Here is a 25,484-nt window from a genome sequence, read left to right as displayed (position 1 = left end):
TCGTTCCCACACGGAGCTCCACTGGTTCAGGTAGGTTGTAGCTATAAGCACAGAACAGGTTATTGCACAGGCTGCGTTACTCGCAGTGCCGGGGGATCCTCGTTCCCACACGGAGCTCCACTGGTTCAGGTAGGTTGCTGCTATAAGCACAAAACAGGTTATTGCACAGGCTGCGTTACTCACAGTGCCGGGGGATCCTCGTTCCCACACGGAGCTCCACTGATTCAGGTAGGTTGCTGCTATAAGCTCAGAACAGGTTATTGCACAAGCTGCGTTACTCACAGTGCCGGGGGATCCTCGTTCCCACACGGAGCTCCACTGGTTTACTGGCGGCCGGTGTTTCGTCCACGCTTCTGGTCAACCACGGCTCACCCACGCTCTCCTCTCCAGTGGGGCCAGGGACCTCACGAAACACAAGAACACACACCAGGGTAATCTTTCAAACAAGACATTTGCAGAGAAGTATCACAGCGGCTACTCACGCTTAGTTGCCAATAACCTCTGTTCACGGTGCTCTCGACGGCTCTGTGTCCACTCTTCCTTACATAAACTCCACAATACCCCTACGTTCGCTGACTGCCTCTCACTCTCTTCCCCAGGAGAGCGATCCGACCAGCGTGATCCGTCTGCAAAGCAGCAACACAACGTACACAACGTATGCCAACGACACCCCGTTTAATGTCTGCAAAGGTGTCTTTATACCCTGACTCTTCTCCTCGTTAGCCTATTAGCAACCGCTGTATTAATTTGCCCCACCTGAGCGTGATCAGGCTTAATTTTGCCTTTGGGGAAACCCCGGAAACGAAGTGTGGAAGCCGGATTCCGCCCGTCGTCCCAATAAAATGTGGAAGCCGGGTTCCGCCCGTCGTTCAAATAAACGTCACCTGTGACAATGGTCTATTTGTCATTATCTTATGAATGCACACAGAATCAACACAATTCGTCTAGATCTGTGAGATTATGCAAACGTTACGCAACTTCCTTAAACCTGGGAGTGTGATGTCGGTAAGTGATGAAACACGGTATAAATAAGAAGGAAAATGTGAAGAGCATTAGAGTTTTCTATCATGAATAACCAGACCTCCTGTTTAAGCTTAACCAGCTGGTCAACAACTAACCTGGTCATCAGTGTTCTGATGGGTATTTTCTTCCTAATTGGAGTTCCTGGAAACATTGCAGTTATTATTGCAATTGTTCGGCGTTTCAAAAAGAATAATTTTACTGTACATCTGATGCTGAACCTGGCTGTTGCAGACATTTTGTGCTTGCTAACCCTGCCTGGGTGGATCTACAGTCAACAATGCAGCATTAGTACACAAACCTGCAAGTTCTTCACAGCACTCGTCTACTGCAGCACATACTCGGGTTTGATAACAGTTACTGCGCTGAGTGTCTACCGCTGTTTACGGATTTGGCATCCACAGATGTGTCCCAAAATGGACAAGAGAAAAGAGCGGGTATTCCTCTTCACCAGCTGGGTTTTGGCATTGGTTTTCTCATGTCCTGGTATATTAACATATGAGGTTACTGAAGGAGAGTGTGAAAGAAACTTGGATTCCGATGTGAAACTTACTTCTGCTGTACTGGAGTCGCTGCTTGGATTTGTGCTTCCTTTGACAATCATTTTAATATCATATTACTACCTGCACAAGAAGGTGAACCAAAGATTGTTTAGACACAGGCAGAGATTGACCACACTGGTGACCCGAATTATCGCAATGTTCTTAATTTGTTGGGCTCCACACCATATGATCAAGCTGGTGGATATTATGGCAAAACTTTCAAAAGCAAATCTAGATTTATATAGAAGCAGTGAAATTGTTGGATGTCTTACTTTCATCAACAGCTGTGTGAATCCTTTTCTCTATGCTTTTTCTTCAAAGAACTTACTTCAACAAAAACAGGCAGGAGAGAGACAAGAGACCCGTGTTGCAGGCATAGAAAGCACTTCTCAGCTGTGAGCTTCACACCACACTGCAACTTAGTGCCTTTAATCTGAATCTGGGTTGATTTTTTTTTTTTTGAAAAACAGTTAAGTGACTTTAAGGGATAGTTCACGCAAGAAATGAAATGACAGAATTTTCATTTTTGTGTCATAAAATTAATTTTTTGAATTTTGCTCCTCGTCCAATTAACTTATTTTAAACATGTTAATTAACTTTATTAACAAAAATATTTATTGACTTATTACTTAAATCAGTCGATTAGGCACTATATAAATGGTATGTGTAAAAGTAGCATTGCTCAAACCTGGCTAAATGTTAAAATCGTGTTGTGTTATTTTATGTTATATTAATTATTATTCTGTTGTGTTAGTATTTTTGTATGTTGTGTTAGAGTTTTTGTAGTAATGTGGTTACCATTGTTCTAAAGAGTAGGGCATATTTTGGAACAGACTATTAAAACCATTCTGAAACATCACAGGGTATATTGGTAATGCTAATGTCATGATACGCCCTTTCTTCTGACTTAATATCAATGAGCATGATTTTACTGTAAAAAACTTTGCGTTGCTGCTAGATAGAAGTTAACATAATGTGCTTCAGTTATATTGTTTTGATGCGTATCTTGTTGGGTGAACTTGATTCATTCATGTTTTCTACCCAAAAAGTATCTGAGTAGACTTCAATTTTGACACTCAAGGATAACATTGCATTAGATGTGCAAAGAATTGTGGTCTTTAAAGACACGTCTCATTAAGTAAAAACTAGCAACTCATTTTTTGTCAAGATGAATAATAATAAGTTAAAATGACTTGTAAATCTGAGTTGATTTAACAAAACATATAAAAACTATAATATAATATATAGCACAGTAGAGATCTATATTTCACTACAGGTTGTGTATGCATATAACTCTGTACTGTATGTGACAAATAAAAATCTTAAATCACGATTTTATTATTTTAACTTGCTTTTTATTTCAGTAGAGTAGATCAACCATTAGAAAAATAAGAATCAAACTGCAGTGATTATGACTTACAGTGAATGTTTTTAAAAATGGTTTTTCTTTCTAAAAATTGAGAAACTTGATTATATATGCGGCTGACAAATGTGACCCTGTGTTCAAAATGAGGCACAGCTTGTTTTAGTAATGTTGCTTTCACAATGATGACAGTGTATTTGTCACAAGACAGTAAATAAGAAGCTTTCACAAGCACAGCATGATTATAGATAGCTCACATTCTTTGAAACTCCCTTAACTTGGAAATCTTTGAGACGTTGATGGCTTGTTGACTAACGTTTGTGGTTATTACGTAAGCCATTACTTCCTAAAGCTCTGGGAATCTAAGCCTATACCGACTAATCATGTTTGGCTGAATGGTCCCATAAAGAACCTTTAAAATCCGAAGAAAAAAAATCTGATTTTTTTTGTGGTAAGAAATACCTTATAAAACAATTGAACTTTTAAGCTACTGACCCGTTTTAACACCATCTCCTGGGCACAGAAGCATATATGAGAATGATTCGAGACTGAAGTGGGATTGAAATGGTTGGCATGCTTTAAAGTGCATAGCTATGCGTTTGCAATAGAAGTGATTTCCACAGCAAATGCAAAATTGATTTTTAGGTAAAATGAAAGATGGTGCATTGGCTCTCTTTGGGACTGTACATAATCAGGATTTATTGCATCACTGGCGAGTGTTAAAGCAACCAAAAAACAAATGACTTATACTGCTGACAGTTAACACAAAAAAACAACACTTTTTGCTCATTCATACATACTGTAACTTCTAACGTGTTGTCATACAACCAATAATAGACAACACATAAAATAAACACCACATGTAGTTTAAAATCCATTCACATTATCAATAAGTGCCCTACTTGCCCTATTTTGGTTAAAACTGCATGTCCTTTCACTCATGTCTCGCACACTAAATTCTGCTGGGTTATTTGTGAATCAATGCTCGATGAATATTGGACAGAACACATGTTGGGTTATAAACAAACCTGTGATGGGTTGTTGTTAACCCAACCATGAGTTGAAACAACCCAGCATTGCATTGAAACAACACAGAATAGGTTTATTCATTAATCAAACATGTGTTCGGTCGAATAGTTACTCAGCATTGGGTTAAAAATAAGATGTGACCCTCAAGGGTACAAAGAGCAGTAATGCATGAATGACAGACAACCCATTCGGAAGTGCCAGATACACTGTGACTTTAAGTGGGCCTGTTAACTTTTATGAGGAATCTTAAAGAGAAAACACTAGTCTTGATTGCTTCTCTCTAGCGGTTGGACTGATTTATGAAACGGTTATGCTGAAGTGTACCTTCATTTGGATGTGCATGTTAGTGTGTAATGGTGCATTGATTAATAACGTACGATAAATGAGAAACATACCACAGGAATTGCGTTTTATTCCACAAACTGTCATAAGAAGAAACCTCAGTCAGCTCTTTTAACAGATGAGACATTTATCACATGGACCTATTTGAACATAATGGCCATGTGACTGGCCACAGTTTACATGAGGAATTCTGCCTTAATAGCTTATGATTCAAGTTTAATAATCGACAAAACTTCAGCCATAAACTCTATTGCAAATAAATGTTGCTATTCATTCAAAGCTTCTGCGATGCCTCAGGGACAGACACGCATTCTTCGGGCTCTTAATATGCTCTCCATTTTAATATATTTTGAGTTTCGGACATATCTCCTCGAGTCATTCCTCAGGAGAACTGTTGAGATTTCAGATCACACTTTCATAAGTTCAGGCTGATATCTGTAGACAGCATAATAAACCAGCAAGTCGGTGTGCACACCCACTCACTCCAACAAACAAGACTTCAACTGAAAGTTTCCCTTGAGATTTTCTCCAATAACTAGGTCTAATGCAACATGAGCATGTTTTATATTACTGACAAACCTTTGAGCGAAGAGAAAAGAAATGGCACTTTCTACTATTCCTTTTAATATATATTTTCTTAAATAGTAATGCACTGAAAAAAAAACAGTTTTCATATTAGCATTCACAAAACAAAGAAAACTGACACATGATACAATAACTAGAAGCCATAGCCTCTAAAGTAAACTCATAATGGGATCAGAATTAAATACAAACTACATAAAGAAACATATTTGTACTACACAACATCAATGATTTTCAAGACTACATAGGCCTCCTGGCATATCTAATATTAACAGCTGCAAAATCGCTTATATATTATCACTTTTAAAACAGTTCATATCAGACAACATCTATGTCATGTCATTCAAAGAAACCCATGTGCAGAAATAATGACATGCAGACTTATTACATTAGTTCAGTGGTATTTTAACCTTATGCAACATACTGACCTTAAGTGAATTATTAGTAGTCAATTGTGGTAGACAATAAGAGATTAATTGCAAAAAACAAAGCCAATGGATTGAAGCCTTGGAGATATTTCTAACATTTCTAATATTTCTAGTTTGGGAACCCCCCAAAGTCAAGCTGTTTGAATAAACACATTTATAAACATTTTTTATTGTGGGCAAAACCAACCCTAGGTTAGACTATCTGACAGAGTTAATGTAACATTGCGTGTGTGCTGGTTTAGCTGACAGAGCAAGGGTCATCTTTACTTGGCCTAACCTCTCCCTGCAGAAGCTGGATCATTACCGCCTTGGTCAGGTAGCTGGACGTGCCTTGTTTTCCCAGGGCTGGTGTGTTGTAGAAGGCCTCCATGCTATCCTGTGTAGCGTATGATGTTATTAGCATTACCACAAAGTGCTGATTTACTTTAGCATAAGTTTATTTTCAGGTTTAAATTTACACTTTTCATCCTTTTGCTGGGTCTAAAACAATCTTTTAAAATCGATGATATGATTTAAACTAGAAGTCCACTTTTTAAGTGCCCTCACCTTCTTCTCTGAGCCCTCGAGTTTGCTGCGGTCTTTCTGAAAGTCTGCAAAGGCATCTTTAACAAGCTGGTCCAAATCCACTGACTCCTGAAACTCCAGTTCTGGGTTTCTTTCCAGCAAAATTGACACCACCATCAAAAGCTGCATTCAGTCAATTAAAGATAAAATGTTAAACAGCTGAAAACAAGGTTACAGGAGACTATATTCATAAAAATGGTGCCTAACCTCAACAATAATCTGCCTATACTCAGGCAAAACAATGTTCTTCAGTGTGTCCTCCACCAACAGTGAAAAGTTCATTTCATACATGGTCATATCTGATAGTGTTGGTTGCTGTAAAAGAGTAAAAAATGGGTCATTACCATTTAAACAAGTAATGCATTCCTGAAATACTGTATCTAACAAAACAACACCTACTATTTCGCAATAAATGACTAAAGATTTCTAAGAAGGTAACCTGAGGGAGGTGATTTCCAACAACTGTAATGCCATTAGGTGTTCTCTCCAGGATTTGCCAAACACGGTCATAAAAGCCAAGCGGGGTTCGGTTTAGTGAGCCATCAACTTGCCTTCTATTAAGCCAGGATCTGAAAAAGGTTTATAAAGATCAACAGCTGTAATGATGCCATACTAGAATATTACTATAGCTCTGCAGAAAGACTTTTTGAATAAATAAAGTGAAGTCCTGACATTTTACATCACTTCACAATGTAAAACTTTAACCTTAAAAGCATGTTAGTACTGTACATTCTGAGAAGACTGTGTTCTCCATACGTAATCACTTAGGGGGGCTTCCCAGACAGGGAGTTAGGAAATATAACTAGTTTTAACAAACATGCCTTACTAAAAACATTACTGGCGTGCAAAACAAAACAAAAAGCACTGATGCATTTTAAGATATGTCAGTACACGTTTTCAGTTTGGACAGCTCTTACATTTATTTTAGTCTAGGACTAGTCTAATCCCTGTCCAGGAAAACGCCACTTAATCTTTTAACTTAATAATAACAGAATAATTAACCTCAGTTGCCCCACTAAAAACTAGTATTAAAGGCGGAGTCCACGATGTTTGAAAAATGCGTTGGAAAAGGAGACGGGCCGACTACCAAAACACACTTATAGCCAATCAAATCAAATCAAATGCCGGGTTGCGTATGTGTGGAGCGGGTCTATCAACAGAAGGTCCAGATTCTATTGGGGTAGGGGCGTGTTTGTTTAGGTGATTTCAAATATCAACATTGGCTTTCAAACATCATGGACTCCGCCTTTAATTATGACAAACACTATGATAAATACTATTGTTGCTGACTGAACACAGCAGGTAACATGAATCTGGCAGAATCTACAATACAGTAACAGACAGATGGTGGGCATCCTGCACCTGCCAGTCTGCTGGGGCTGGAGGACATCCAACAGTAGCTGTTTGACATCACTAGGGGACATCTGGTAGATGTCCTGGGATGGCATGTCCCCGGCTCGAATCTTCAACTCGTGCTTCATGGCTTGAACAATCCACCTGAATGAAAAGTACATACAAATACATAAGTTACATAACCTGATAAATGATCTGTGCAAAACCGAAATTCAATCTGTTATGAAGAGCTCAGAGTCCAATTTGACGCCACCTCTGTCAAAAATGAGATACTGCTATTGGCCCTCAGGACGTAGTATACGTTCATCATATACTTTTGCTTAAAATCGGCTTAATCCCAGACTCAGAAATACCATTCAGAGAAAAAGCTTTTTGGCAGAATCCATTAAATGCCATGTTGATTTTTCAGCAAGGTCCTCCGAGAAAACGAACAACGGGCCGGTACATCAGGGTGCAAGAGTTTTAGGTTAAAGGAGGTTTACCCAATATAGTATTTATTACTGGAGGATATTTTGAGCCTTTTACATTTATTCAAAAAGGACAGTAAAGAGTAACTTTCTTTTGAAGTGGAGTTTTGCATGTAATTTGTGAAAATAAGGCATTTCAATTACTAAATAATAACCTTTTTATTGATATTAAAGTAAAATTACTGAACCTAAACCTAAGAGCCTGATAAAAATGCTCATTTACAAGAACTTATGTCAGAGGCACTTTTGAATCTGAGCTCTTGATATGTTGTGCATGCATGCTGATGGCGTACCCCACACGGATCTTAAGCATCCCACTAAAGAGCTCTGGGTTGTTGGAGATAATCCAGCCAATGTGGATGACCAGCTCCTGCTGCAGCACGGCCTCTCGCTCACCGTGTGGGCTGCACTTACTGTAGATGATGTCTTTAATGACCCCTGGAGACAGGGGGTTAGATATTACAATCTCCTCATGCCCGAACAGTCCAAGAGTCACCTGGCAAAAGAGACATTTTAATCAGTCTCTGTGTTATAGTTGCTTTATAGATTCACAATTTAACTGCTAATCTTTCATCAGTAACTGCTCTACCAAATTAAAACATGTACGACACTAAATTTTAACAAGTAAACTCATCAAACATGATATAAATACATGCCCGAGTCCCTCCAGTAATAAAGCTGACAATTTGGCATAAATTGATACAACATCCCCTTAAGTATTTATGCTTAAGCCACACTTTTTAATCACTTTTATGACTTGCTATATTAAATCTATGAATTTCATTGCATTGGATAACAAAATATCAAACCAAGTGGGATTTCTTGTAAAGAATCACACTTTATAAGCACCGCATATCTTACTGGGCGTTCACACCAGATGCGGTAGAGGCGGCAAGCGCGGGTGATTTACATGTTTAAGGAACACGCCCACATTTTGGGAATTTAGCTTATTCACCGTATCCCCCAGAGCTAGACAAGTCCATACATACCTTTCTCATCTCTGTGCGTGCTGTAACTCTGTCTGATGCAGCCCCCGCTAGCTTAGCTTAGCACAAAGACTGCAAGTGAATGGCTCCAGCCAGCAAACTATATTCTCAGAAGGCGAACACCGCCACTTGGGCGGAGTGACTCGCACAACTCTGACCGAACTCTCTGCTCCTCACCAGGGGGCTTCTCGGGTGCTGTGAGCAAATCACTCCGCCCAAGCAGCAGTGCCTCGTCCTCCGAGAACATAGTCCCAGTATGTATACTGTTAAAAGAAGGCTGTGTCTCATATGACCTTGTTATTTGTACACGGTGTGACTATACAAATCACAACACATAAATAGGAAAATGTTCGCGCTATTTTGTCAATTATTGGGAGCAGTTTGCTAGCTGGAGCCATTCACCCACAGTCCCTGCGCCAAGCCAAACCAGCGGGGGCTGCGCCAGACAGAGCCACAGCACGCACGGAGATGAGAAGGGCATGCACGGACCCATCCAACTCCGGGGGACACGGCGAACAAGCCAAATTCCCAAAATGTGGGCGTGTTCCTTTAAGTCAATGCAAAGACGCGATTAGGCATCCTGTGGCGCGGCGCCACGGGAAACGCGCAAATTGAAAAATCTAAACTTCGGCAGATTTCTGTGCCGCGTTAACCAATCAGGACCTTGCTGTAGTAGTGACGTGATTACAGGAAGGAGTCTCAGCGGAGTCGCCGAAGCCCCTCCCATGACGCAAATTTCCACGTGAATGTCTCGAATGACTAAAATTTCATGCAGCGAGTAAACTCAAAATGTTCAAGCGTCCAACTACCCGCAATTAGCGCGTTTTGTTGCCTGGTGTGAACGCACCATTAGGGGGTCTGTTTTAACAAACAAGACAATAAATGCACCTCAAGTGTGAAGAAAATTAACGGTTGACTAATGTTAGTGTTATGTCCACAGTTTTACAGCCGTGAAGCCGTTTCTCTGCTAGCGCACCTGTCTAACAAGTAAGACTGACTTCATAAATTAACTAAAAATTAGACCCAACAACCTAAAACAATACCTTAAAGGGGACATATCATGAAAATCTGTCTTTTTCCATGTTTAAGTGCTATAATTGGGTCCCCAGTGCTTCTATCAACTTAAAAAATGTGTAATTTTTCTTAGATAATAATGCCCCTTAATCTGCACTATCCAATCATGGCACTGCCATTTAGTGTAGAGATCAGCTCATTTGCATTTTAAAGGACACACCCAAAACGGCACATTTTTGCTCACACCTACAAAGTGGCAATTTTAACATGTTATAATAAATTATCTATATGATATTTTTAGCTTAAACTTCACATACGTACTCTGGGGACACTGAAGTTTATTTGACATCTTAAAAAAGTCTTGTGAAATGTCCCCTTTAAAATAAAACTTTGAGACCAACTGGTTAAAAGTAATTGAAAAGACGCCAATGTTATTTGGTAAAAATTTAGCATCTAACATCTAGCACAATTTAGTTAAATTATCTTTGCAAAGAAACTCATACATATTTTCTGTGTAACTTCAATACATTGTATAGCCAAAAGTATGTGTACTCCCACACACAAACCAATATGTAGTTGTTTTGCAGACATTTACTAGAAAAAGATTTAAGAGTTGGTTCTACCAAACTGGTTCCATCTTTTTGACAATTTTTAAAATATGTCTGAGAATTTGAAGAGTTTCAAAAACGTTGCAAAACGAGATAAATCATTTATTTAACATTTTGTCAAAACATGTTTATTATTATGTTATCATGTTATTATTTTGTTTTATGGTGCTACTTAGCTGTATTTTTTAAGTTATGAATTTTAAAATCAAAACAAACCAACTGCAGTTGAAATGAAATTAATTGGAAAGCACAACCAAAAAAACGAGATTTCTGAACAATTAAAAAAACTGTGGTTATCTCGTTTTGCAACGAAACTCTTCATTTGCTTCCTTTTAAAGTTCGGTATTTTACACTTAAAGCCCCGCCCTCAGATTGTTTATGATGAAATAGAATGGTTTTGACTGAAATTTGGACACATGATGCTGGCCCGAGAATCTTCGGGTGGAACAATCCTTCCTAAAATGCACCAAACCCTCGTTCACAAAGACGCGAAACCCACCGAGTGGTCAGGGGTGCTCACCGACACGCCCACACAAAAATCGCCGCAAAAGATGCCCTCCAACAGGTGTTACCATTCGTTGTAAACTTGTGGACCTTTTTTTCCAAACGCCTCACACTCTTCCGTTAAGAGCTTGAATAAAAGACACTCCAGCCCAGTTGGTGGCGATAATCCACCTGCCAATTGCAAGAATACAAACAAGGTTCCCGGCGCGGAGTAATACCGTACCTCACAGCACATCTAATACAAGTCAATGGAGTTGGACAAAAACTACTATAAAACCTGTTGGAAAGCATCCTTTGCAGCGACCCCCGTGTGAGCACATCAGTGAACACCCCCGACCACTCAGTGAGTTTACGTCTTTGTAAACAAAAGTTTAATGCATTTTAGGAAGGATTGCTCCAGTGCACCCACACAGCCATTACAGAGGTGGGAGGCGAAACAACAAACACCCGAAACCTCTCAGGGCACCCGCACGTGTCGAAATTTCAGTCAAAACCGCTCCACCTCATCACAAACAATCCGAAAACAGGGCTTTAAGTGCAAAACACCTACTTGTCTTTTAACAATGAGGTCAGACACCAAAGCTGAATACTGGGCACCATCTTGCAGTCTCGGTTCTAATTCATCCTAAAGGTGCTCAAATCATTCAGGTCTGGGCAAGTTTCACACTAGAGTAAGTAACCATTTCTTTTTGGACCTTGAACAGAAAAAAGCCTGTCCAATCTGTCGCTATAAAGTTGGAAGCACACAGTTCCCTTCAATCCCATTGTATGCTCCAGCATTAAGATTATTTTCACTGGAATTAAGTAGCCTAGCCAAACCTGTTAACTACTGTAGATAGAAGTGTTAACATACTTTTGGCTATGTAGTGTAATTTCTGGGTCACACTGTATGTGTTGGCTTGCATCTCCTTAAAGTTCCCAAGAGACAAAGCACTCTCATTTGTATACCACGTATCTCTGTTATAAATTAACCTCTTGCTGTGATTTACTTAAATACATAAATAACTGGAAGAGCACAAAGGCGGCCTCATCTTTACTTTATATTAAGTAGGCAAAGACAAGCATTTCAACATGCAGGTCAGGCCAATCTGCTCTTGTATGCAAGGAATGACCCATATTTTCAAACCAAAATGTACTCATTTATCTTTCCCATAACATTAGGCCCTTAGGATGCAATTTATATGCAGATTCTCTGCTAGTGCTCTATTCTGATGAATCACATCACAACCACCAGGGGCTCAAAGGCTCTAGGTTGGGAAGCTATGGCAGTTCATTAAACAAACACTGCACACCACACGTAATGTTTGTCTTAATACAAAGCAAATGTACACAGATGTAAAATTGTGTTACACAAAATAAAACATGGGATGGCTGCAACAACACTGGGTAAAGCAACTTACAAGCATAAATAAAAGGGCAGCAGGTTAGGTTTCTACTAGTTAGAGGGGGTCCATCATAACCTATGATGTGTAGGTGAAGCATACATGACAAATTTGAACCGATTGATAATCGGTGAACATTAAAATGTTGGTGGGATATCCCTGATTGATCATCAAAATGCAGACTTACTGACCTTTGTAAATTTTTGCAACTGATAAGGCCCTGTTCCTGTTTTTCACTTACCTGCTTGCCATGCACTAAAATGCTAGTAATGCTCGGTGCAAGGCTGTCCACTAGTTTAGTTAAGAGACTGGCAGCAACGCGCACAACGGACCTGGTGAACACAACAACACAATACAGTACAACACAACACAACAGAGAGAGATTCTCACTCAGGGAGCAGCCACAGCAACAATCACCTTCAAATAGTCTAATACAGCATGATGCTCATTTGAATAAATAAGGTATTTGATATTCCAAGATTGTGCCTCCCTGTAAAATTCAAAATCATTTATATGACAAACTTTGACCCTCTGCTTTATAAAGTGACAAGGTTGCACAAGCTATTCAAGCACAGTGCTGCTGACTTAATGCTGACCCTGAACTACAGTTCTGAAATACACTTTCCTTTAAAAAGGAGAAGAACTATTTTAATGTTCACCAATTTCGTGTTTAGCTGATGGATTCCTTTGAGGAATAAATATAAATTAATTGACAAACAGTGGACAAATCAGTTGTTATACTGGTAACTTGGTGAAACAAGGGGACAAGGGGAATAAAACTAATTGTACATAGGCAAAAAATGACGCAATTAAAAGGAAATTAACAAACAAAAAATGAACCCCATGGTTTCCCTGAGGGTGATCAGACCAACAGCTTGATAAAGCAGGTGTAAAAAAAAGCTAAAGGACAAAAACAAATAAAAAGGGATGAGTGCTGCGTGCTTATGAGTTAACACATCCTCCGTCACAGTGTCAACATTTATACCACACATGCAGCGGTCATGTGCACCGCTAGCCAGTTACCTGCTTGCCATGGACCAACATAGTGGTAATATGAGGTGCTATAGAACCGGCAAACTTCTGGATGACGGCCGCAGCACTACGCACCGCCAGCCTTCCGGAGGTTGCGTGATTAAAAATATATGGGCATAGTGTGTTTAGTTTTTATGTAACATCAGTAATGGAAAAAAACAAACAAAAACAAGGATAATAGGGTGGTCCTTGTTTATCACCTTTTAAAAGTTCATGCTCGCAGTCGCACCCCACCAATATGTTTGAATAAATAAATAATTTTTTTTTCAATATTAATTAATATTTAGAGGTTGCTCAAGACCTTTGAAGTTTAACACATTTGCGTATTATGTGATATTTTGTGCTAGCATGTATAATTGTGTAATAATAATATATACTTATGGCAGCAATGGACTTATTTGACCATGCTCCATGCAATTAAAACTCCTGTTTTAGTTATGATATGTCTTTTAAAGCAAGAAAGATTTAATGTGAATAAAGCACAATAGACAATATACACTGAGACAATGGCTGAAGCAACATGAAGAAAGTCCGCTATATGGTTACTCGGATCAGAAGAGACTGAATTAACTGGAACAAAGTTTTTGCAAAAATATGTGATTTCGGAAATATTCAAAGGCTTTGAGCAACCTCTAGATGTTGTAGGAGCAATTAAAAATTTTGCACAGTTTGTTTTTATTGATATCCTAACACATTTAGAGGGTGAGAGTTGAACATTTCAAAAAATAAATAAAATTGACTTATAATGCTGCATTTACACCAACCGTGTTTGAGGCGTCAAAATCGCGTCTACCGCGTCTAGTTTACTGATTGAACATTTTGAATGCATTCATGTGTCTAGAGCGAAGTAGACGCGCGGAAAAAACAAGCATTTGACGCGCGTCAGAGGCAAAATCCGCTTCTTGTGGGAGGGGCAAGTGCTATGCAGTTGTCTGTTTGCAAGATGGCTGATGTTGATCGTGCGTTCATCGAGAGAGTTACCCGTTTGTATTTGGTAACCTTACTATAGGGGGAAAATAGTTTAAAAAATGTCGGGAATGCTGCGGGTCGATAAACGTCATGTGACTCAAAAGTGAAATGTGTATTTACAACTAACCAGGTTGCCCACTGTCCTCACTTTTATTCCTGTCTCTACAGAAATAAGAACTTATGTCGTATAGCTCCGGGTGACTGCTCACAGACAATATCAAGCGTTCCTCTGTGTTGAATGAGTGACTCCGCGCGGGGCTGCCGCCACAGCAGCAAACAGGCTCCTGATTGGTTAACGCGGCGCGAAAATCCACCAAAGTTCAAATTTTGCAACTCGGGCGTCAGCCACAAAATCGTGTCAAACGCAAAATGCACAAAAAGCACCATTCGTGCGTGCCGCGCCAGACGCTTAATTTGCGCCATTCGCACAAACTAGACGCGCGTCAACGCGTCTTCACATTGACGTAACATTGAAATCACTCGCGCTTGACGCCTCTACCGCGTCTGGTGTAAACGCAGCATTATAAGTACCACCCTGAAGGATAACTGTTTTACTAGTGATGGGCATTGTGGTCATTTTACTGTATGTATGTATTCATGGGGTGTAGGGGGCATTGAGTTCTTAAGATGATGTGCTGTGAAGAGTCTACAAATGCCCTCTCATCAGCTCAGAGCGTATTGCAGATGAACTGGACAGCGATTTGCTTTACTATGAATTGGACTACATAGTAATTTATGAAAGAAGCCTCTGTGTATTGTTAAAGAATTTCAATTGGTGTAAAATGTTTTGAATGGAATAATACGGCAATAATACAGTTTTAATTTACGTTCCTGTCACTTCCGAGCACTTGTGCCCATCCCTAGTTAGTACAATTTAAAATGTAAACATCTCTATCCCACTAAAAACAAAATAAATGTAACCCTAATGTACACTAGTGCTAAAAGATACTTGGGGGAAAAGTGAGAGGAAACTCTTACCAAAGCTTTCGGCTTCCAGCTCTTCTATAAATTCTCTCCAACTCATCCTTGAGATTCTCTGGACATAAAAATGGTTCAATCTTGTTAACAGCGGCCCATTAACCGTATCCAATTTATTCTTTAACCTTTGGTCGTCCCTAAAACTAACAACATGCCTGAAGCATTTGGGCCCAAAGACATGTGGAACGCAACCTATGGCTCATTCGTGAAATCACATATAGCCACGTATTTAATCTCGCCATGGCTTGTAGAAAATGATCTTGAGCTTCAAGATAAACTGTAACTGCAGGAATTAGACTGTTAAATGGCAGACCATGACACAAGGGTTGTGTGAGCTAGCATTTCCAAACTCAGAGCTTAGCCATGAAGGCACTAAATGGATTACAGCTGTGGATGTTTCGTTCAGACGAGCTGCAGAGGCAGCCGTGCAGTAAGAGGTGTCCTGTGGCTCTTTAAAATAGCAGTTTTACCAGCCCTAAAACACTCTGGACTTAAACTATTATTCATTAATCCATTAGCAAGAAAGACCTGCCATCGTAGACAAATTAAAGGAATATTCCATTTTCTTAAAAGAAAAATCCAGATAATTTACTCACCACCATGTCATCCAAAATGTTGATGTCTTTCTTTGTTCAGTCAAGAAGAAATTATGTTTTTTGAGGAAAACATTGCAGGATTTTTCTCATTTTAATAGACTTTAATAGACACCAACAATTAAAACTTAACTCAACACGTAACTGTTTTTTTCAACGGAGTTTCAAAGGACTATAAACGATCCCAAACGAGGCATAAGGGTCTTATCTAGCGAAACGATTGTCATTTTTGACAAGAAAAATAACAAATATACACTTTTAAAGCACAACTTCTGGTCTAGATCCGGTCCAGTGCGACCTAACGTAAATGCGTAGTGACGTAGGGAGGTCACGTGTTACATATATAAAAACGCACATTTGCGGACCATTGTATACAATAAACTGACACGAAGACATTAATTAGTATCAGTTGACATACAACAACGTAGGAACGGTCCTCTTTCAACACACTTGTAAACACTGGGGCGGAGTTTCGCGTTCGTCTTCTGTGACCTCTTGACGTCATGGCGTATTGCGTGGGGTCGCGCTGGCGCATCACGACTGGATCTAGACGAGAGGTTGTGCTTTAGAGGTGTATATTTGTTATTTTTCTTGTCAAAAATGACAATCGTTTTGCTAGATAACACCCTTATGCCTCGTTTGGGATTGTTAATAGTCTTTTGAAACTCCGTTGAAAAAAACTGTTACGTGTTGAGTTAAGTGTTAAGTGTTGGTGTCTATTAAAGTCCATTAAAATGAGAAAAATCCTGCAATGTTTTCCTCAAAAAACATAATTTCTTCTCAACTGAACAAAGAAAGACATCAACATTTTGGATGACATGGTGGTGAGTAAATTATCTGGATTTTTCTTTTAAGAAAATGGAATATTCCTTTAAGAGTTATTTAGGATACTACAGTACTTACCGTTTCTATCAAAGAAGTCAACGCCTTCTTTCCTAATCAGGACACTGGCCAGCTGGGCTTGACTGGCCAAGCAATCACAGTCCTAAAAAAAGAATACGTTGTAGATATAAAAGCACATTTTTAACCCAAATGCATTTTGCACATCGGTTTGCTAAGCTCACATTGAATTTCTGAAGAATCTCAAATGTGGATTTATGGAGCCATTCCTCAGCATTGACCTCGGGCTGCTGTTCCAGGTCTGTGGCATTTGGTGTGCTGGTTTGACGCTTCACCTTTGAGTGCTTGGGCAACTCCAGTTCCTCAAAGCTCTTAAACTCTGGGATTCTAAGACGGTTCAATGAGAAAACAGCCAATAAGGCACTTAATGTGGCACAAGGACAAGGAAAACAAAGCCGCATGGTGCATTCAAATCAGTGGGGGCAGTATCTTTCTAGTGCCTCAAAATAAATAACGAGTTAACCATAATGAGTATAAAAGACCCAGAGAACATGCATTGATTTGAAAGAAAACAGAGTAAATGGATGGTAATTCTTACTCAGCTTCATTGACACGTAGGAAGTCCAGTTGCTCCACCACAGCGCCTGAGATCAGGGTCTAAACGGTATTTGTGGAAAGATATAAAGACAGATTTATCATGCAGTAATGCTATTGAATGACGCAAACCACTGGTTATCAATGCAACTAAACGGTTCATCATATGTGCATGTAAAATTAACTATTTCTAAAAGCCACACACCTGAAGTCGGTCCACATGAACTTTAACTCCACCAATGTTTCCCTTCTTGAATGATGCAAGCATGTCCAGAATGGGGTTGAATCGGCTCCCCCTATCAAAGAGGCGCTGACATGACTATCATTTTGATATGCAAAAACAGGTTGGTTGTTTATGGTTGAGATAAACTCTTACTTGATGTTGTCCTCTCTGATAAGAACCAGGAAAAGTGGCCGACCTGGCATCTTCCAGCACTGCTTAATAAACTGCAAGGCATTCTGTAAAGCACACACATAAAAAAAAACATTCACATACAAAATAATGGGGTGAATAAACACAAAAGTAAATACGCTTGGGGAAAGTTTAAAAATACTTTGGTTGAAACTGATGATTTATGAGAAAGAATGCTGTTCATTGACCATTTTTTGTCCTAAATTTGATTCTTTATATAGAAAGAGAGACATGGGGTGGAATATAAAGCGAATCCTATTCTTGCTTCATCTGAGGGACCGGCGAGGTGTGACATCACCCAGCTTACCTTGATATCATCGATCAAAAGCATGACATCCTGGGACAAGTAGAAGTCACTGAGATCGAATACGATTGGATAGCAGACCACAGTCTTACCAAGAATCCGATAAATCTGAGAGAGACAGAAAAGACACAGATCTGAATGACTGTAAACTCTAGACATATAGTACACAAGTGCAGTACTTAACCAGAGACAGCACATGACATTCATTTTAGACATACGGTACAAACACTAAAACGTGTGCTTTTTCTGAATCAATACGGTGCACAAAGATTAGAAACATTGCTTCTTTAAATTCACCTTCAAGCACAGAGATTTTTTTACTTAAGAGTTTTCAATTAATAAAATGTCACAATCCATAAAAAACTACAAACACGAAACAAATTTGGCGAAAACGCATATTGAATATCTGTAGACGAATGTTGTTTTTCTGTAATTGAAAGGTTTTTTCTTTCTTTTCTGGACTGTGCATTTTTGTTGTTTCTTTTTTTGTGCAAACAATTAAGCATTCTCTCAATCATCACAGCATTTCTCTCTCTACAACACAGACTCTGCTTAAAAACCTAGTGAGCTGCCTACGCAGGAAGCATTTAAAGACCGTATAGGCACAGTACTGCCAATGCAAAACAGGTAACATGATTATGATTTCGCGCTTCCCAAGAAAAGCACTACTTATCTACCACATGACTGTGTACAGCGTTTAAAATATATCCCTATTGTAATATATTTATAGGCTTTCTTGCTATATTTATATAGGAATTATAGGCATTAAGGCAGCTCACCAGGTTTCAGACTCATTCACAAGTCTTGTCATAGTTCAAGTTTTTGTGCTGTTAAAAAAGGGCTGGACTAATATTTAATCATTGCAGACACTGTTTAACTCTGAGCCTTATGAGGATTAATCACAAAGAACTGTAATGAATAACATTAAATAAGGAGATGTTTGCATTTCCACTCAGGAGAGGTTGTAAAACAGAACACGGGTTACCTTGCAAGTGCCAATGCAGCCAACGGGTCTATCTGGTCTCCCAGTCAAACCAAGTTTCTTATTGACGGCGAGGAAGCGGTATGCCTTCAAACACACATAGACACATACACACGTGTTTACTTACTGTAGTTATGTGAATCAGGACAAAAAATTTATATATTTGGAATTATTATAGACTAAACACCCTAATTTAAAACTTAAAAAATAACATTATTTATATATAATTTTGGCATATACAGTTAGTAAATACCAAAAGGTTACGGGACCATAGAATATTATACTAGGCATAGATTAATAATAAGAGTTCTGTACATTGCAATGACATATCGTTAGCCTCAAACACGATTGTTTCCTCCTCCTTATGTAAACCTTGTGCATGCAAGCAGCTGCCGAAAAACAGGCCAATCTCAACATAATAGTCATGATGTACGCCCCAACATAAAATTTCACATTCAATTAATTACAATGTTGTTACAATGCTAATAACTGTAGAGTTAGTGCTATAGACCGTTTCGTCGGGCGCACATGCTGTGACGCGATAAACGTCTCTGGTCCAAACTTTACTTCCGGTTTCTATTTGTTTAATGGTCTGACTAGGTACTGAAACTGAACTCTTAAACTAATACCTCGTCGAAAATAAAAAATGTTTTGGGTTCCTATGTAATCTACGTGTTGTTTATATAGCTTGTTATATAAATAAACTACTTTAATAGGACTTTGTTGTTATTTATTCTTCGCGAAGTTTACCGGAAGTTACGTGATGACCACGTAAGCCGCTTGTTATGTTGGCTTGAGAAAGCCAACATACTGTTGTTGCACTTAAACTTATTATTATTATTATGTTGGCTTGACAAAGCCAACATACTGTTCTTCGATCTAAGCTTATTAGTGGTGCTTGCATTTATGCAAGGCATCACTATTACTATTGCTCATACTTATTATTATTTATTTTTTTTTTCTTATATCTGGACACTTTTTCGGCGCGTAACTCGTCCCGCACGTTTTGTGGTAGACCAATGAAACAGGGCTAAAAACGACCGGCTTATTGAGGACACGTCTGCTATGACTTTTATAAGCGATCGGGTAAAAGATTTTCGAAAGGGGGGCGAAAAACCACCCAAAAAATCCCATTGACTTAACATTGCGCCCAACTTTGATGGGTCATAGCTCCGCTCAAGGATTTTGTAGAAACGTGTGGTTTACAACATTTGAAGAGGGTGGTAGGCTATGTAAGAACATACATGACATTGGGGTGTAAGTTGTACCCCTGGGCTGTAAGAGGCACCCGAAAATTCCCATTGACTTATAATGGGGCAGGAAACATGCCCATATAAGGTAATAAAACAGTTCCAGATGGGATTTCTTTGCTTTACAGTGTCGTAGAGATACGTGGGTGGGCTCATTTTACTCGGGCATCCAATCAGTCTCTCAGGATCATCCCAGAGCTATTAAGCCACGCCCCTAGCAACAATTTTGGGCACCCTAGCAACATCTCCCATAGACTGCCATTATAAAATCCCCAGATGGATATCTTTGCGCCACAGTGTCATAGAGCCATGGGGGTGGGCTCATTTTACTCAGGCATCCAATCAGTCTCTCAGGATACTTACATAGGTATTAAGCCACGCCCCTAGCAACCACTTTTGAGCACCCTAGCAACATAAAATTCAAACAGTTATATCTCGGCATCCGAACATCGTAGAGACACGGGGGTTGGACCGTTTGACTCGTGACTCAGAGTGTAATCACTATGGGATGCCAAATTTTTCCCTAGCAACCAAATACAGTACCCTAGCAACAGAGTAAACAAAGCCTTATATCTCCGCATCAGAACATTGTAGAGACACGGGGGTTGGACCGTTTGACTCGTGACTCAGAGTGTAATCACTATGGGATGCCAAATTTTTCCCTAGCAACCAAATACAGTACCCTAGCAACAGAGTAAACAAAGCCTTATATCTCTGCATCAGAACATCGTAGAGACACGGGGGTTGGACCGTTTGACTCGTGACTCAGAGTGTAATCACTATGGGATGCCAAATTTTTCCCTAGCAACCAAATACAGTACCCTAGCAACAGAGTAAACAAAGCCTTATATCTCCGCATCAGAACATCGTAGAGACACTGGGTTTGGACCGTTTGACTCGTGACTCGGAGGGTAAACACTATGGGATGCCAAATTTTTCCCTAGCAACCAAATACAGTACCCTAGCAACAGAGTAAACAAAGCCTTATATCTCTGCATCAGAACATCGTAGAGACACGGGGGTTGGACCGTTTGACTCGTGACTCAGAGTGTAATCACCAGTGGATGCCGATTTTTTCCCTAGCAACCAAATACAGTACCCTAGCAACAGAGTAAACAAAGCCTTATATCTCCGCATCAGAACATCGTAGAGACACGGGGGTTTGACCGTTTGACTCGTGACTCGGAGTGTAATCATTATGGGATGCCAATTTTTTCCCTAGCAACCAAATACAGTACCCTAGCAACAGAGTAAACAAAGCCTTATATCTCCGCATCAGAACATCGTAGAGACACGGGGGTTTGACTGTTTGACTCGTGACTCAGAGTGTAATCATTATGGGATGCCAATTTTTTTCCTAGCAACCAAATACAGTACCCTAGCAACAGAGTAAACAAAGCCTTATATCTCCGCATCAGAACATCGTAGAGACACTGGGTTTGGACCGTTTGACTCGTGACTTGGAGGGTAATCACTAGTGGATGCCGATTTTTTCCCTAGCAACCAAATACAGTACCCTAGCAACAGAGTAAACAAAGCCTTATATCTCCGCATCAGAACATCGTAGAGACACGGGGGTTGGACCGGTTGACTCGTGACTCAGAGTGTAATCACTATGGGATGCCAAATTTTTCCCTAGCAACCAAATACAGTACCCTAGCAACAGAGTAAACAAAGCCTTATATCTCCGCATCAGAACATCGTAGAGACACGGGGGTTGGACCGTTTGACTCGTGACTCGGAGTGTAATCATTATGGGATGCCAATTTTTTCCCTAGCAACCAAATACAGTACCCTAGCAACAGAGTAAACAAAGCCTTATATCTCCGCATCAGAACATCGTAGAGACACGGGGGTTTGACTGTTTGACTCGTGACTCAGAGTGTAATCATTATGGGATGCCAATTTTTTCCCTAGCAACCAAATACAGTACCCTAGCAACAGAGTAAACAAAGCCTTATATCTCCGCATCAGAACATCGTAGAGACACGGGGGTTGGACCGATTGACTCGTGACTCAGAATGTAATCACTATGGGATGCCAATTTTTTCCATAGCAACCAAATACAGTACCCTAGCAACAGAGTAAACAGAGACTTATATCTCCGCATCAGAACATCATACAGACACGGGGGTTGGACCGTTTTACTTGTGACTCGGAGTGTAACAACTGGTCACATCATTGGCCACTCCCAAGCCACGCCCCTAGCAACCAAATTTGAGTACCCTAGCAACCAAATAAACAAAGCCTTATATCTCCGCATCAGTACAACATAGAGACACGGGGGTTGGACCGTTTGACTCGTGACTCTGAGTGTAATCACTAGTGGATGCCAATTTTTTCTCTAGCAACCAAATACAGTACCCTAGCAACCGGATAATCTCAGCCTTATATCACCGCATCAGAACATCATACAGACACGGGAGTTGGATCGTTTTACTTTTGGCTTGGAGTATAATCATATATGTTCCCCAGAATTTTGCCACGGCAAGCACCACTCACATTTTCTTCAGGAAATGTACCTATCTAGTTAGTGGTGCTTGCATTTATGCAAGGCATCACTATTACTATTGCTCAGGGATATTATTATTATTATAATAATTATTATATTTTATTCTTACATCTGCACACTTTTTCGGCACCTAACTAGTCCCGCACGGTTTGTCGTAGACCCATGAAAGAGGGCTCAAATCAACGGGCTTATTAAGGACACGACTGCTATGACTTTTATAAGCGATCGGGTGCAGGATTTCCAAAAGGGGGGCGAAAAACCACCCGAAAAATCCCATTGACTTAACATTGAGCCCAACTTTGACGAGTCATAGCTCCGCTCGAGGATTTTGTAGAAACATGTAGGTTACAACATTTGGAGAGGGTGGTAGACTCTGTAAGAACATATATCACATTGGGGTGTAAGTTGTACCCCTGGGGTGTAAGAGGCACCCAAAAGTGCCCCAATGAAAAGTCAATGGGGGAAAATCCCATAGACTTAACATTGCAAATACTTTGACGGGTCATAGGTACGAGCCAGGATTTTGTAGAAAGATGTGGGTTACTAAATTTGAAAAGGGTGCTAGACTCTGTCAGGATGTCCCCCACAATGGGGTGTAAGGTTACCCTAGCAACCATTTTGGGCACCCTAGCAACCTATCCCATAGACTGCCATTATAAAATGCCCCGATGGATATCTTTGCACCACAGTGTCACAGAGACATGGGGGTGGGCTCATTTTACTCAGGCATCCAATCAGTCTGTCGGGATCCTATTGAGGTATTAAGCCACGCCCCTAGCAACCACTTTTGAGCACCCTAGCAACATAAAATTCAAACAGTTATATCTCGGCATCAGAACATCGTAGAGACACGGGGGTTGGACCGTTTTACTTATGACTTGAAGTGTAATCATTATGGGATGGCAATTTTCTCCCTAGCAACCAAATACAGTACCCTAGCAACCGAATATACAAAGCCTTATATCTCAACATCAGAACATCGTAGAAACACGGGGGTTGGACCGTTTTACTTGTGGCTTGGAGTGTAATCACTATGGGATGCCAATTTTTCCCTAGCAACCAAATACAGTACCCTAGCAACAGAGTAAACAAAGCCTTATATCTCCGCATCAGAACATCGTAGAGACACGGGGGTTGGACCGTTTGACTCGAGACTCAGAGTGTAATCACTATGGGATGCCAATTTTTTCCCTAGCAACCAAATACAGTACCCTAGCAACAGAATAAACAAAGCCTTATATCTCTGCATCAGAACATCGTAGAGACACGGGGGTTGGACCGTTTGACTCGTGACTCGGAGGGTAATCAGTAGTGGATGCCAATTTTTTCCCTAGCAACCAAATACAGTACCCTAGCAACAGAGTAAACAAAGCCTTATATCTCCGCATCAGAACATCGTAGAGACACGGGGTTTGGACCGTTTGACTCGTGACTCGGAGGGTAATCACTAGTGGATGCCAATTTTTTCCCTAGCAACCAAATACAGTACCCTAGCAACAGAGTAAACAAAGCCTTATATCTCCGCATCAGAACATCGTAGAGACACGGGGTTTGGACCGCTTGACTCGTGACTCGGAGGGTAATCACTAGTGGATGCCAATTTTTTCCCTAGCAACCAAATACAGTACCCTAGCAACAGAGTAAACAAAGCCTTATATCTTTGGATCAGGACATCGTAGAGACACGGGGGTTGGACCGTTTGACTTGTGACTCGGCGGGTAATCACTAGTGGATGCCAATTTGTTCCCTAGCAACCAAATACAGTACCCTAGCAACAGAGTAAACAAAGCCTTATATCTCCGCATCAGAACATTGTACAGACACGGGGGTTGGACCGTTTGACTCGTGACTCGGAGGGTAATCACTAGTGGATGGCAATTTTTTCCCTGGCAACCAAATACAGTACCCTAGCAACCGGATAAACATAGCCTTATATCTCCGCATCAGAACATCGTAGAGACACGGGAGTTGGATCGTTTTACTTTTGGCTTGGAGTATAATCATATATGTTACCCAGAATTTTGCCACGGCAAGCACCACTCACATTTTCTTCAGGAAATGTACCTATCTAGTTAGTGGTGCTTGCATTTATGCAAAGCATCACTATTACTATTGCTCATACTTATTATTATTTATTTATTTATTCTTATATCTGGACACTTTTTCGGCGCGTAACTCGTCCCGCACGGTTTGTCGTAGACCAATGAAACAGGGCTCAAAACGACCGGCTTGTTGAGGACACGTCTGCTATGACTTTTATAAGCGATCGGGTGCAGGATTTCCGAAAGGGGGGCGAAAAACCACCCGAAAAATCCCATTGACTTAACATTGCGCCCAACTTTGACGAGTCATATCTCCGCTTGAGGATTTTGTAGAAACATGTGGGTTACAACATTTGAAGAAGGGGGTAGACTCTGTAAGAACATAGATCACAATGAGGTGTAAGTTGTACCCCTGGGGTGTAAGAGGCGCCCGAAAATTCCCATTGACTTATAATGGGGCAGGAAACATGCCCATATAAGGGAATAAAACAGTTCCAGATGGGATATCTTTGCTTTACAGTGTCGTAGAGATAAGTGGGTGGGCTCATTTTACTCGGGCATCCAATCAGTCTCTCAGGATCATCCCAGAGCTATTAAGCCACGCCCCTAGCAACAATTTTGGGCACCCTAGCAACATCTCCTATAGACTGCCATTATAAAATGCCCAGATGGATATCTTTGCACCACAGTGTCATAGAGACATGGGGGTGGACTCATTTTACTCAGGCATCCAATCAGTCTCTCAGGATACTTACATAGGTATAAGCCACGCCCCAAGCAACCGTTTTTGAG

At 40.3% G+C, this 25,484-nt stretch overlaps 2 protein-coding genes across 5 annotated transcripts in view; one reads left to right on the top strand and one right to left on the bottom strand.

Annotated features, from left to right (window-relative positions):
* The first annotated feature begins 1,103 nt into the window (after positions 1 to 1,103).
* LOC129447340 (leukotriene B4 receptor 1-like) lies at positions 1,104 to 3,069 on the top strand. Its single transcript, XM_073859187.1, has one exon. It carries the CDS (start codon positions 1,137 to 1,139, stop codon positions 1,959 to 1,961), a length of 825 nt encoding a protein of 274 aa, XP_073715288.1. The 5' UTR covers positions 1,104 to 1,136; the 3' UTR covers positions 1,962 to 3,069.
* Positions 3,070 to 4,348: 1,279 nt separating this feature from the next.
* The window catches only part of phkb (phosphorylase kinase, beta), a 153,738-nt gene continuing 132,602 nt past the window's right edge, over positions 4,349 to 25,484 (bottom strand). For 3 of the 4 annotated variants that reach the window (XM_073859184.1, XM_073859181.1, XM_073859183.1), the window contains 15 exons: positions 18,892 to 18,975; positions 17,910 to 18,014; positions 17,567 to 17,649; positions 17,396 to 17,486; positions 17,195 to 17,253; positions 16,821 to 16,983; positions 16,660 to 16,741; positions 15,164 to 15,221; positions 12,426 to 12,516; positions 7,984 to 8,186; positions 7,233 to 7,367; positions 6,310 to 6,439; positions 6,078 to 6,185; positions 5,853 to 5,993; positions 4,349 to 5,682 (listed from right to left, as the gene is read on the bottom strand). In XM_073859184.1, the coding sequence (XP_073715285.1) occupies positions 5,545 to 5,682; positions 5,853 to 5,993; positions 6,078 to 6,185; positions 6,310 to 6,439; positions 7,233 to 7,367; positions 7,984 to 8,186; positions 12,426 to 12,516; positions 15,164 to 15,221; positions 16,660 to 16,741; positions 16,821 to 16,983; positions 17,195 to 17,253; positions 17,396 to 17,486; positions 17,567 to 17,649; positions 17,910 to 18,014; positions 18,892 to 18,975 (1,671 nt within the window). In that variant the 3' untranslated portion in view covers positions 4,349 to 5,544. Of the gene's footprint in view, positions 5,683 to 5,852; positions 5,994 to 6,077; positions 6,186 to 6,309; positions 6,440 to 7,232; positions 7,368 to 7,983; positions 8,187 to 12,425; positions 12,517 to 13,207; positions 13,299 to 15,163; positions 15,222 to 16,659; positions 16,742 to 16,820; positions 16,984 to 17,194; positions 17,254 to 17,395; positions 17,487 to 17,566; positions 17,650 to 17,909; positions 18,015 to 18,891; positions 18,976 to 25,484 lie in introns of all 4 variants that reach the window. The other variant, XM_073859182.1, reaches the window with a different exon arrangement.

This window comes from Misgurnus anguillicaudatus, chromosome 21 (assembly GCF_027580225.2).
Source record: "Misgurnus anguillicaudatus chromosome 21, ASM2758022v2, whole genome shotgun sequence".
Lineage (NCBI taxonomy): Eukaryota > Metazoa > Chordata > Actinopteri > Cypriniformes > Cobitidae > Misgurnus > Misgurnus anguillicaudatus.
The sequence above is the reverse complement of the archived record's forward strand: the minus strand, read 5'-3'. Positions and strand labels throughout refer to the sequence as shown.

Bases quoted from the DNA above. Each gene is read 5' to 3' on its own strand.
- LOC129447340 (XM_073859187.1), top strand. From the start codon at position 1,137: ATGGGTATTTTCTTCCTAATTGGAGTTCCTGGAAACATTGCAGTTATT.